This window comes from Hippoglossus stenolepis, chromosome 20 (genome assembly GCF_022539355.2).
Source record: "Hippoglossus stenolepis isolate QCI-W04-F060 chromosome 20, HSTE1.2, whole genome shotgun sequence".
NCBI lineage: Eukaryota > Metazoa > Chordata > Actinopteri > Pleuronectiformes > Pleuronectidae > Hippoglossus > Hippoglossus stenolepis.
Window position 1 is genome coordinate 20078307 of NC_061502.1, and position 14004 is coordinate 20092310.

General features: G+C 45.1%; 1 protein-coding gene across 1 annotated transcript; it reads right to left on the reverse strand.

The window, feature by feature from the left end:
• Positions 1 to 7987: 7987 nt before the first annotated feature.
• Positions 7988 to 10841, reverse strand: LOC118099420 (bifunctional protein GlmU). Its single transcript, XM_035144033.2, has 3 exons — positions 10737 to 10841; positions 8926 to 9117; positions 7988 to 8428 (listed from the first exon to the last, which is right to left on the reverse strand). Exons 1-3 carry the CDS (start codon positions 10737 to 10739, stop codon positions 8174 to 8176), a joined length of 450 nt encoding a protein of 149 aa, XP_034999924.1. The 5' UTR covers positions 10740 to 10841; the 3' UTR covers positions 7988 to 8173.
• Positions 10842 to 14004: the final 3163 nt, after the last annotated feature.

Sequence of the window (14004 nt, forward strand, 5' to 3'; positions counted from 1 at the left end):
CCACGAGCTGAAATATCCCACACACAGCGGAGTTAGAGCTCTGGGAACGTGGCATTAAAACACACACACACACACACACACACACACAGACACAGACAGAGACAGAGACAGACACAGACACAGACACACACACACAGACACAGACAGAGACAGACAGACAGACAGACAGACAGACACTAGTCTTTGAGCAGATTTTCACGCTGAAAGTTTGAGTTTAACGTCTCAGGATTTGAAGCAGAAACAGTTTTCATTTCATCAAACAAGATGAAATCAGATGAAAACATGAAGGTTGAGTCTTTTTCTGTCTGTGACTGAGATGATGAGTCTCTGACTGGACTTTTCCTGAATGTGCAGAGGAGTTGAAGAGGGAGAGCGCCCTCACCTGGTGGATCGTCACCGTTATAACCAGTCAGAAAGACAGCAGTGTGTGTGTGTGTGTGTGTGTGTGTTCTCCATGCTTTGTTATTTGTCTCATTCCTGCAGCTTCAGATGCTTCAGCTGAACATCAGTGTTTTGTATAATTTACAACGGAACCAGTGAGAAACACGTTGGAACTATTGTGAAATAGGTTTAAAATGATTTCTGCAGCTTTGTTTTTATAATGTTTACAGCAGGAACCAGTTTAACTTCCTGTTTCAGTGACATGATTCATTACAATGAATCAATCATGAGACGATGATGCAGAAAATAATCACAATGATAGATAGAGAGAGAGAGAGGGAGAGCGATAGATAGATAGATAGATAGATAGATAGATAATAAAACAACCAGACAAATACATTGATAAAACAGAATCTCAATGCAGGAATAAGATGAATTTCACACAAAGACGATGATTCTCTTGATTAATTTAAACTATTTTTAACCTCATTCAGTCTCTGACCACAGAATCTGATCCGGGGGTTGATTTGCGTCTTCGTGGGTTAAATGAACACATGACGTACGATCATGTGATTAAAGCAGGTTTAATAAGAGAGAGAATCTTCACGTGAAGAAAAAAGGAATCTCCTTCCCGTCGTGATCAATTCAAACTCTACTGTAGTTTCATGCTAACAAAGACACGGCCTAAACGCGTTAGCGCTGCTTCCTCCTCGCGCCTTTCATTAGCTGATCCCTTCAGCCTGCACATGAAAAGCTCAGCAGGAATGCACATGATATAATGCAGCAATTTGTGTCTCCAAGGTAGTGATGTGTCCTCGGCAGCCGCAGAATGTCTTCACATCTCTGCCTCTTTGAGTCGGATTCTGCTCATTGTGCTGCGGGAATAAAAACCTGCTGCGTTCCAGTTCTTCATCCCTCCAGTGAAACACACATTTTACTACTCATTTGTTCTGCCTTTTGGCCGAATTGGACCAAACACTGTGATACGTGTGTGTGGAAATGATTCCAGGGACCTGAGGGGGCCGGGGCATTGGTGCCATTTAGCTTTTGGCTGTTTGGGTCATCAGGACGAAGTCATAACCTTAAATAAATAACTAGATGAGCAATAAGTTTGGAAATACACTCAAAGAAGACTGTGCTAAAAACTAAAAAAATTGTTTATTAACCAATGAAGTGACGTAAAACACTCATTTCCCCTTTGAATCTCACATTATTTCACCATTCAATCAAACGCCAACTTCCCTATTTACAGATTTCAGGCTCATCCAAAGATTTATGTGTTTATTTATTCATCCGTCTGTTTGTTTGCTGATGTTTCTAAAAGAGTAGAAATGTCATTGATCTCCATTATGGACATTCAGGCTCCAGACCCAAACAATAACAGGATCAGTGGTGAATCTGCTCGTGCGACTAATTGAAAAGGCCGCTCCGCAGCTCGGACGCTCCGAAACACTCGTCAGAGGTAAAGTGGGTTAATTGAGCTAAATTTGTCTCAATTAAGGTTCTCACTTTGGAGCGAGACGCAGCCCGGGCCTGGTGAGATGCAGCAGTGAGGGGTCCTTACCTGCACATTAGAGGAGAAGCCATTTCAATAACAACACACCCCCTCCTCCCCCTCCTCACTGGAGTGGGACTCAATTATCGTTAATGGAAGTTCACCACACGTTTTAAAACGGGAGCTTTTATCGGCTGCAGACGAGCCGACGCAGACGCTGAGTTTATGTTATACAAACATTTCAAATCATTTTGCTGTCGAAGTGAAAAACATTCTGCTGTTTGTTGGAAAGTGTTAGTGCTGCCCCCTGCAGTCAAAGATCAGAACCATCAGCGGGAAACAGTCGAGCGTGTGTGGCCATGTAGCGCTGTTAGCATCCATTAGCTTGGAAGTGTTGGTTTATAGTCGACAGCTGAGTTTACACCAAACGCACCTGAAACCTTTAGTCCCAGGAACATTTTTCAAGAAACTAAATGGTTCCTGCAGAACCGGTTCACCTGCGTCTCCATCTAAAGATCCGGTACGACGAAGGTCAACATACCCAGGATATCTTTCACCTGTCCGGCTGAACCTAACCTAACAAACACAGTCAGGCTTAGTGGTCCCACATCAACTCGATAAATCAACCCAGGTTCTCCTCCTCCAGATACCACAAGGATTTAGTTATTTTCATGAATGAAGAATCAATTTAATTTCAGGACCTTATGAGCTCGACGGTTTAAAATCAGTTTCAGCCGAGGAAACACAATAAAGCGGAGGGAGAGAAGCACACTGGAGAAGTTCTGTTATGAATGCACCTTTTTGTCAATATCTCATTCTGCTGTGGTTGTGCTTATTAAAGCCAAATTATATCTGCCTGTTTAGAATATATATATATATATTTCCTGAGAGGAAAAGAAAGCTGTGAATCTTTGGTTTTAGAATATATTTAAATATATGCATAATATATATATTGTTCATTTTGATGATTTTGATTATTTGTAGATTGTGTTTCCTGAAATGTGATTTATTCAGAACAGACATGAAATCCTCCTCTTCCTCCTCCTCTGTCAGAATTCCTGACACATGCTGCCCCCTGGTGGTGAAAAGCAGCAGTTGGAGGCCCCCCAGAGGATCTTTTTTTACTTAAGAGGGGGAGAAGATTGTCTTTTATTATTATTTAATTTTCATAAGTTAGAGTCAGAACAAGGCAGAGGAGGCAGAACTAAACTAACGGATCTGCAGATATGTTTAAAGCAATCTTAACAAATCTCAAAATAACATATTCAGATTATATTCAACAGGCACATTATCAGATCATTGATCCTCGACCCTCTTCTAATTCCAGTTTCCAGCCTCGTGATGTCTTGTACCAAAGGCAAAGAGAAGACGTGGTCGTGGCACGTTTATCCTCCTCATTCAAAAAGTCCACTAACAACCCTCAGCTGCAGCGCGGTCTGATAATAAAACCTGGACTTATTGTGCACTCATTGTGTCGCAGAAACACGGAGTGCACTTAAGCATGAGATGCATTCATCTGTCTCAACAGTGAAATTCTCCTCGTCTTCATCACGGGCCTCTTCACTGTGTCACAGACGACCTCCGGTCTGTGACTGCAGGACTCTTCAGTTTGTGTTCGTCCTCTGAGGAGAAACTTTCTGAATCAGATGCATTGTTGGTGTTGTTGTTGTTGACTTTCTGAACAATGTAAAATGTGTGTGTGTGTGTGTGTGTGTCTGTGTGTGTGTGTCTGTCTGTGTGTGTGTAGGAAACAAAGTCTCCAAACTTGTGATAACTTCCTCTGCAGTGACGGCTCTGATGTTTTGATCTGTGTCTCGTCCTCCGCCTCACGCTGTGACAGTCAAACACAGCTCCGTGTCATTAGCCTGGGAGATCTTCTGCTGCCACATGAAAGCTGCTTGATCGGGCGCTGCGGGGCCGGTGGGGGGGGGCGGGGGCCCGGGCTGCATGCACGGGCCTGCGACCGCCACTGTGGCGTCGCTTGTTTCCCCAAACAGGAGCAGGCGTCTTCCAAATGACCTGGGCTGGTGTCGTTAGAAGTGAGGCGAGAGGGGGCGGCTGAGCCACAGCAGCTCACACGACTCATTACTCAAACACATGATACAGCCGAGGGATGAAAGGGCCACAGGGAAAATCACTAATGAGAAAAAGAGCAGATTCTAAGAATCTCCATCGAGCCTCCTCACCAGCTTCTCTGCTCCTCGCTCAGAAACCACTGCTGCAGGAGGACGAGGTTCACCTGAGCACAGGAGCACCTGATGGAGCTGCAGGGGGAGGGTTATCACCTGGAAGGGCCTGTTACTACCTGTAGGGGGAGGGTTATCACCTGGAAGGGCCTGTTACTACCTGTAGGGGGAGGGTTATTACCTGGAAGGGCCTGTTACTACCTGTAGGGGAGGGTTATTACCTGGAAGGGCCTGGTTACTACCTGTAGGGAGGTTATCACCTGGAAGGGCCTGTTACTACCTGTAGGGGAGGGTTATCACCTGGAAGGGCCTGTTACGTATGGTTCACCTGTAGGGAGGTTATTACCTGAGGCCTGTTATTCCTGTGGAGGTCTGAAGGTACTACCTGTAGGAGGTTATCACCTGGAAGGGCCTGGTTATTACCTGTAGGGGGAGGGTTATCACCTGGAAGGGCCTGTTACTACCTGTAGGGGGAGGGTTATTACCTGGAAGGGCCTGGTTACTACCTGTAGGGGAGGGTTATTACCTGGAAGGGCCTGGTTACTACCTGTAGGGGGAGGGTTATTACCTGAAGGGCCTGGTTACTACCTGTAGGGGAGGTTATTACCTGGAAGGGCCTGATTACTACCTGTAGGGGAGGGTTATTACCTGGAAGGGCCTGGTTACTACCTGTAGGGGTGGGGTTATTACCTGGAAGGGCCTGGTTACTACCTGTAGCTGGAGGGTAAAATTAGAGAAACTGTGGCTATAAAAAATCCACCAAAAAGTTACTTTGATTGGAAACTTTCTCAGAATCATTGTGTTTTTTTCAGCATCAGATCAAATCTAAGAAAGAAGAAAAATTAGGTTAATTCAGGAAGAATCTGGAGATAAATCTGTATCTCGGGATATTAAATCAAATCATTGTGTTCCTGGTAATTTCTATTTGTCCATGATGATAAATCCGAGCAGGGACGAGCTGTGTGAACTCGGCCGCACTGAGCAGAGATTAAAGTCTTTGTCGAGCTGGAGCATCACAGTGAGATGTAATTGGTGCCTCACAGCAGGAGGCCGACTGCAAACGCTGCTGTGGAACATTAATAAACAACAAACGCTACTTCTACATGTTATTCGTTATTCGACATTTCAAATACGGACAACTCACATTTCCCTGTGAAAATCTAACAAGTGCATGTAAGCACAGGAAAAACAAGACTGAACACGGTTTAATCACCTCCGCGTCACAAATGCACCATTTAAAGAGAAGAAGAAGAAAGATGAGGATCGAGAACAGACTTTAGATCAAAAGCTGCGTTTCAAATCCAGAACATGCGCTCTGTGCCGCTGCGTCGCCTTCTAATTTGTCAGCAAAGAGAACTGAGCGGCTTTAGTTGGCGTCTAAAACTGTCTCCCAGGGGGCACTGGGGCAGACCACCAACGCTTCTCGGCCACCATGCTGCGTCAACACAACAACACAAAAGCACAAAGCTGCAGCGGGGTCGCTTTGTAGCTCAGCTTTAATGTGTCCGGCTGCCCCGCTGTCGTGTGGCCTCGTCCTCCTGGAGGCAACACAAACTGTGAGCAACACATCGCTGTGCTGAGGGACACGTCGCTCTGTTACTGTACACACGGTTGTGTGGCTCTGGTTGTGTCGTTGTAGTTGTGGTTGGGTTGGTCTGGTTGTGTTGCTCTGGTTCTGTGGTTCTGGTTGTGGTTGTGTCGTTGTCGTTGTCGTTGTGTTGGTCTGGTTCTGTGGTTCTGGTTGTGTTGTTCTGGTTGTGTGGCTCTGGTTGTGGTTGTGGTTGTGTTGTTGTGGTTGTGTGGTTGTGGTTGTGTTGCTCTGGTTGTGTGGTTGGGGTTGTGTTGTGGTTGTGTTGCTCTGGTTGTGTGGTTCTGGTTGTGTTGCTCTGGTTGTGGTTGTGGTGGTGTTGTTCTGGTTGTGTTGCTCTGGTTGTGGTTGTGTTGCTCTGGTTGTGTGGTTCTGGTTGTGTTGCTCTGGTTCTGGTTGTGGTTGTGTTGTTCTGGTTGTGTTGTTCTGGTTGTGGTTGTGTTGCTCTGGTTGTGTGGTTCTGGTTGTGTTGCTCTGGTTGTGGTTGTGTTGCTCTGGTTGTGTGGTTCTGGTTGTGTTGCTCTGGTTTTGGTTGTGGTTGTGGTTGTGTTGTTCTGGTTGTGTTGCTCTGGTTGTGTGGCTCTGGTTGTGTTGCTCTGTTTGTGGTTGTGTTGCTCTGGTTATGTTGCTCTGGTTGTGTTGTTGTGGTTGTGTGGCTCTGGTTGTGTTGCTCTGGTTGTGGTTGTGTTGTTTTGGTTATGTTGTTCTGGTTGTGTGGTTGTGTTGCTCTGGCTGTGTTGCTCTGGTTGTGGTTGTGTTGTTTTGGTTATGTTGCTCTGGTTGTGTGGCTCTGGCTGTGTTGCTCTGGTTGTGGTTGTGTTGTTTTGGTTATGTTGCTCTGGTTGTGTTGCTGTGGTTGTGTTGCTCTGGCTGTGTTGCTCTGGTTGTGGTTGTGTTGTTTTGGTTATGTTGCTCTGGTTGTGTTGTTGTGGTTGTGTTGCTCTGGCTGTGATGCTCTGGTTGTGTTGCTCTGGCTGTGTTGCTCTGGCTGTGTTGCTCTGTTTGTGGTTGTGTTGCTCTGGTTATGATGCTCTGGTTGTGTTGTTGTGGCTGTGTTGCTCTGGTTGTGGTTGTGTTGTTTTGGTTATGTTGCTCTGGTTGTGTTGTTGTTGTGTTGTGTTGCTCTGGCTGTGTTGCTCTGGTTGTGTTGTTGTTGTGTTGCGTCCTGTCTGTAGGGAGATACTTTGAGTTTTTACATATTAAAACGTGCTGCTGTGGATTCAACGTACGACACCAGCACAAAACTAATGAACGAATGAAAAAGAAAAAGCCGGAGAGAAGATTTCATTGAAAGTGAATAAATGATCATGAACCGTCTTTAAGGCAGTGAAACCTCTGAGTGACGTGACGTCGTCCAGGTGACGAACACAACCCGGCTGTAAACACACTCTCACTAAAGGCTGTGGCCACGCCCCTCTCTCCTCCTCTTCCTCGCCCTGAGGCCTCCCTTTCTTCATCACGGTCACGGTTAATCCCTGAGAGGAGCTGCAGCTTTGTCTCGTCACCACCGGGGGTCAGAGGCTCTGAAAGGCTGCGGCTCAGTTTAACATCAATTAGCAGAAAGCTGCCCCCCCCGCAGAGACGCTGCTATTGGCTGTGAGATCTGTGTGTGTGTGTGTGTGTGTGTGTGTGTGTGTGTGTGTGTGTGTGTGTGTGTGTGTGTGGAGGCTGCATGATGAAGATGTGGTTTCTTAAAGCTTCGTCCACACCGTTTCAGCTCCGTATCACAATCCTCCTCGTTCTCACTCACACACCTGACAACTCACTCCACGTGTTCGGGTAAACATGCGTACGCGGTCATCATCACGTGAATAACAGCTAGCCTTCTGTACGTTGAATTTACCAGCAGACCTCGCAACGTCCTCATTCACCACCGGGAGTCGAGGATGATGTCGTGTTTTCTCTCTCGTAACGTGTCACCCGACAGAAACGTAAAGAGACGAAGCGAAGGTTGACGCCAGGTTCTGCTCATGTGTGCGTTTTAAGGACGGCAGGTGTGAAGCGATGCGTTTTAAAACTAAACGTGATCAGCGTGGATGCAGCCTGTTTGTGTGTTGTCATCACTCAAAACGTACGATGTCTCTAAAACAACCAATAACAACGTGGCTTCTCAAAGGGAACGTGTGTTGGTCCAAATTCTAAATGGCTGCTAAAGTGTTTGAATCTAAATCTGAAGCAGTAAGTGGAGGCGTCGTGCTCCATGTTCCATTTAATGTGTTGTCATCATCAAGAAAGGTTCATCTTCAGCTTCAACACTGAATAAACTCACACACAAACATTGTGTTTATAAATGCAGACGTGTGCGATGATGCTCAATGAGCAGCCAAGCTACGAGGCGACAGACGAGCGGGAGTTTATTCTTCAGTGTTCGTTTACAGGTCTGAAATCAATCACAGCATATAACCTTCGATCAGAACCTCAGATTATTTAACACAGAAGGAATCACCTTGGGCCGAATGATTGTGTTTCACTCCTTCAGCTCTCGTTGCTTCCACAGCATCTGGAACAGAACCGTCCCGGAGGTCATTTCTCCGCCTGCGGCCGCGGCTGCACCACGAGCTCGGGGAAACCCGTGTGCACGTCCATCTCTCTGGTGAACTGCAGGTCCAGCGCCTCCCCGACGACCACCTCGGCCGTGGTGAACACCTCCAGACCCCCCAGCACGTGACCCCCGACGGTCCTGCCCTCCGCGTCCGACAGGCAGATGTGGAGGTGGGCCTCTGGGTTCACGGTGCCGACCAGGGAGACGATCTCGTACCGACCGCTCAGGTGGATCATCTGAGGGAAGAGTCAGTGTCACAGCAGGTCGGCACAACGTTAACACATACACAACCTGGATTGATCCGATTGTCACTGATCCAGGGTGTGAACATGTCAGCAGACAGAAGATATAAGTACACAACACGTTAAGTACTCAAACACATTACACAGTACAACATAGTATCTTATCAGGCCGTGGATCCGATGAGAGTACAACAAACCGGAATAATGCAAAAGTGGATTGAGAGTATAATAATACTTCATGGGAAGTGATGTAATGTACATGATCCACAGGTTGTAGTAAACAGCAGGAATCCCTTAATATTCTTATGTTCAAATGATGAAACAATATTTTGAACACTCTAATCTATGATAATATCTTCAGGGGTTATCATGAATACGAGTTTTACAGGCGTCTGTTGCAGGTTGATACTTTCACACATGTTTAAAGATGCAGAGCAAAAACTAAACAGAAAACACACAAGGTGGGAACAGATGAACCTGGACTTCACGACCTCATTTGTGTTTGTCGCCGTGGCGTTGGCCAGCCGGAGCGTTGCCTTGGTGACGCTGCCCACGCAGGTGATGATGAACGGCGCTCGCAGTCGCCGCTCCTGCACGAACGTCTGCAGAGACCCCAGCAGCTCCTGACCCGGGCCGAACCGCACGGCGTGCACCCGCAGGGCCGAGCCCCCTCCAGCTGAACTCTGGGAAATAGACAGAGATGGTTTGTTTCTTTGTGTTTTATTTGTTTGTCTTTATATTTTTAAACTATTTAACCTTTTCTCAACCATTTAAAAAAGATTTTTTTACTGCTGAAATATAAATAATATGAAAAAACATGAATGAAATTAGATGAATGAGAGAGAAAAAGAAGGTGATTATTTACCATGAATCTCTTAAGTGACCGAGTGTGTGTGTGTGTGTGTGTGTGTGTGTGTGTGTGTGTGTGTGTGTGTGTGTGGGTGTGTGTGTGTGTGTGTGTGTGTGTGTGTGTGTGTGTGTGTGTGTGTGTGTGTGGTCCATTCAGCTCTTTAACAGGATCACTGTGCTAAACCAAACAGCAGCCGTGACCTCTGACCCTACGGGGGAGTCATGTGACCTGAGATTAATGAAGCTCACGCTGATCCGCTGCAGTTTGAACAGAAACATATTCAGAGAGGAGGAGCAAACTTTACATTTAATTATGTGGGAAACTAATAATAAAAAATAAATCTCGTTATTTTAAAGTTCTTAATTGATTTAGTTTCTTGAAATGTATTTGAACATTTCCCCCAAACGACAGAGTTCATCATGAAAGATGTAAAATCCAAACTGTGCTGGAGGATGTTTCACTTCAGTTCAATTTACTCAAACACACAGTAACAGAACTTCATCACATGTTCAGGACCTCAACTCGAACGGAACTTGTGTAAATATTAAGTATTATCATTAAAATGTACATTAAAGAATTAAAAACGTGTTTTATTCATCACACAAACTGCAGATTGTTTTACAGATGGATTCACATGTCAGCAGCATTTATATCTGTCAAGGTGGGACTTTTATTAAATATGTTTTATATGATAAGTCCATATTTAAAATAAAGCAGCGGAGTAAACATTTTATTATAAGAATAATATGTAATATAATGTAAAAAACTAAGTTTCAGCTCTCCACTGTCTACGGGTAAGACATTTAAGACTGTGTAAACATCAGCTTCTCATTAGAGCCTCGTCGTGTTCGTTGATATGAAGACTTTTGTTTTTTTGAATAAATGCAGAAAATATGTCAGTTTATGTTGCGTTAAAAAGGTATTTTTAGTTTTTATAAAAAATAGTTTTGCATCGATTTAAGAAGTTTTGATTAGAAACATAATTACACTCGATTACAGATGATCGGATTTATTAGTTGGCTGCTTTGGTCTTTCACAGTTAAATTATATCGTTAATAATAAAAACCTTTATTTCACAATATAAACGATGCAGAACAGATTTGCATATGTTCATACTTTTTGTGAAAGATGTTTATTTTCTTAATTCCAGTTCTATATTCTTGGTTGTTTCTTTTTATTTATAATAAAGTTCATGGTTAAATCACATTTCTTAGATAACGACTTTGTGGGAATCACAATGGTTTCGGCCCAAATAAAATCCAGATCTACAAATGTATTGATTATTGACAGTTATTTCAAACGAGCCTGATTCAGCAGATTGGTTCCTGTTCCGGTCCGAGACGCACAGGTGAGAACTTTGAGACATGGAGGACACGTCCAGGTGAGTCCTTCAGGTTCACACGTCACAGCTGTAACAGAACCCAAACAGGAACCGGTTCCGTGTGGACTCACCATTCTGCTCCAGGCTCGTGAGGAACTGGACTCTGACACACACGTGCAGCAGGATCTGCGCGTGCTCAGTACAAACGGAGACTTCCTGTAGGTTCACTGTCTTCATTCCTGGTCCTCTACCGCCGCCTGCTGGTGACGGTGCAGCTCTGCAACTGGATGAGTCTATATTCATGTTTGAGTCCTTTTGAAATAATAAAAATAGAAACTCTTATGTGATATATTAGTAACTGAACATGGGATGGGTGCATTTCACTTTGTGACTTAATAACAACAACAACAACAATAAATAATGTGAATAATAACAACAAAATTTACTGTATTAAATTTAAATCCAGACCAATCTTTGTGCTGTTTGTGTTGTGATGTGAGGACTTTGTTGAACTTGTGTCATTATTTTCATGTTTTAAAACAGATATTCCAGTAACTTAGTGTCTCACTTCACTGAACACACAAACATCCGGATTTATTTTATTTCACACACAACCTATATTGTGTATTATTGGGATATTTCACAGGAAACGTTACACAACTGTTGTTCTCCTCCTGAAGTAAATTAAACTAAATGTCTAAAGCAAAAAGGTTTTTCACATTTTCACCCTCTCATTTAAACTAAACTGGTTTCTCTTTCTGCTCAAATCTTTTCCCAGTGCACAGAACTTCCTTGTTTTTAACTCCAGGTGGCGCTGTGGTTTGAAGAACGAGTGTGGTTCTGACTGATTTGCACTTTGAGTCCTGGCATCACTTGTTGTTGCAGCATAACTTCACATGTGAGACGATTCAACTTCCTCCACGTGTTGCTCCAGACAAACAGATCTGATGCAACCAAACTGTCCACGAACTAGAAACTAAGGACTTTACTTTACACTTCGACGGTTCTGTTGTCACCGATCAACAAAACGACCAAACAACAGAACAGAATAGAACAGAATAGAACAGAACAGACAACAGAACAGAATAGAATAGAATAGAAACCTTCATTGTCAATGTACAGGGGGAAAGCAGTTCAACAAAATTAGACGTTTAAAGTTTAAATCCGACAAAAGACTAATAAATACTTGAATATATAAATGTCAGTGCACAGAACGGATATTTTAAAATGATGTTAATTTATATGTATTTATATTATAATACAATTAAAACACATACTTTCAATAGAGAAGAGGTCAGAGGTCATGTTATGAGGAGTCATGTTCGGGAGAATCATCAAAACGAAATCAGATTATAAAAGTAGGAAAGAGATAAAAGCTTTTTAATTATTAAAGATCAAGAACAATGTAGAAAATAATGTCCACCTCTATTGTATGAAGATGTTCTGATGCTGATGATCAACATTAACACAGCGAACAGGTGAACTGTGTATTCTCTAAATCCTGCAGCTCCACAGACGACCGAGTCCCAGACCTGCTGTTGTACCTCGTCAGTGTTTTTCCGTGTGATAATGAGCAGATTAAATCAGAGTTGTGGCCGTGCCGAGGCTCCTGGGAGCTGACGAGGCCTCGCTCCGCCGACGGTTTTGAGTAGAGGCACTCACACGTATTCCCCCTGCGAAGCCCTGATTACTATCAGGTTACAGCGTCCATGACGACGGCCTCCGGCTTAAAGCAACAGGACTTTACAGAGAGAGAGTTCAGCTCATGTCTGATGGACAGAAGCTCCACCCCTGAGCTCGTCTTTGGTTCAGTTTCATGTAGTTTGGGCTGGAAACGAGTAAAGGAGCATCGTTAGTCGGCCTCTGGGGAGGTGGGTTCACGATGACCTGTACGAAGCTGTTTGAGACTCGTTACCCACCGTGATGTCACCTGATGGTTTGTGACGTCGCCTGATGGTTTGTGACGTCACCTGACGGTTTGTGACGTCGCCTGATGGTTTGTGAGTCGCCTGATGGTTTGTGGCGTCGCCTGTTGGTTTGTGACGTCGCCTGTTGGTTTGTGACGTCGCCTGATGGTTTGTGACGTCGCCTGTTGGTTTGTGACGTCGCCTGATGGTTTGTGTCGCCTGATGGTTTGTGACGTCGCCTGTTGGTTTGTGACGTCGCCTGTTGGTTTGTGGCGATGCCTGATGGTTTGTGGCGTTGCCTGTTGGTTTGTGACGTCGCCTGATGGTTTGTGACGTCGCCTGATGGTTTGTGACGTCGCCTGATGGTTTGTGACGTCGCCTGATGGTTTGTGAAGTCACCTGATGGTTTGTGACGTCGCCTGATGGTTTGTGACGTCGCCTGATGGTTTGTGACGTCGCCTGATGGTTTGTGACGTCACCTGTTGGTTTGTGACGTCGCCTGATGGTTTGTGACGTCGCCTGATGGTTTGTGACGTCGCCTGATGGTTTGTGACGTCGCCTGATGGTTTGTGACCTCGCCTGATGGTTTGTGACGTCGCCTGTTGGTTTGTGACGTCGCCTGATGGTTTGTGACGTCGCCTGATGGTTTGTAGTCGCCTGATGGTTTGTGACGTCGCCTGATGGTTTGTGACGTCCTCTGATGGTTTGTGACGTCGCCTGATGGTTTGTGACGTCGCCTGTGGTTTGTGAAGTCACCTGATGGTTTGTGGCGTCGCCTGATGGTTTGTGGCGTTGCCTGATGGTTTGTGACGTCGCCTGATGGTTTGTGGCGTCGCCTGATGGTTTGTGACGTCGCCTGATGGTTTGTGGCGTCGCCTGATGGTTTGTGACGTCGCCTGTTGGTTTGTGACGTCGCCTGATGGTTTGTGACGTCGCCTGATGGTTTGTGGCGTCGCCTGTTGGTTTGTGACGTCGCCTGTTGGTTTGTGACGTCGCCTGATGGTTTGTGACGTCGCCTGATGGTTTGTGACGTCGCCTGATGGTTTGTGACGTCGCCTGTTGGTTTGTGACGTCGCCTGATGGTTTGTGACGTCGCCTGATGGTTTGTGACGTCGCCTGATGGTTTGTGAAGTCGCCTGTTGGTTTGTGAGCTGCTGGTCTGAAGCCTCCGTTTGACACTGTGTTCAGCGCCATCTTGGTTTTTTGGAAAGGAGACGTAATCATATTTGGAGGAGCAGGGGGTGGAGCCTGACTGAGAGCTGGAGGTTTAAGGTTTTGGTTTCTTCTCCTTTTTGTGAAGCACTTTGTAACGGTGCTTTATAGATGAAGTTATTATTATCACTGGAAAGTGAAGAGGCCAGGACGCTCACAGCAGCAGAAGCTGAGCAGAGACAGAAACAGAGAAGACCAGTTGATCAAACTCTCATCGTTACCACTCTGCTGTTAAACACAGAATCAAGACGTAAATGTTGCGTCTGTATCACTTTAACAA

Bases quoted from the DNA above. Each gene is read 5' to 3' on its own strand.
- LOC118099420 (XM_035144033.2), bottom strand. The intron at 8,429-8,925 runs GTCGTGAAGTCC...CTCTTCCCTCAG, and splicing joins CGGCGACAAACACAAATGAG to ATGATCCACCTGAGCGGTCG.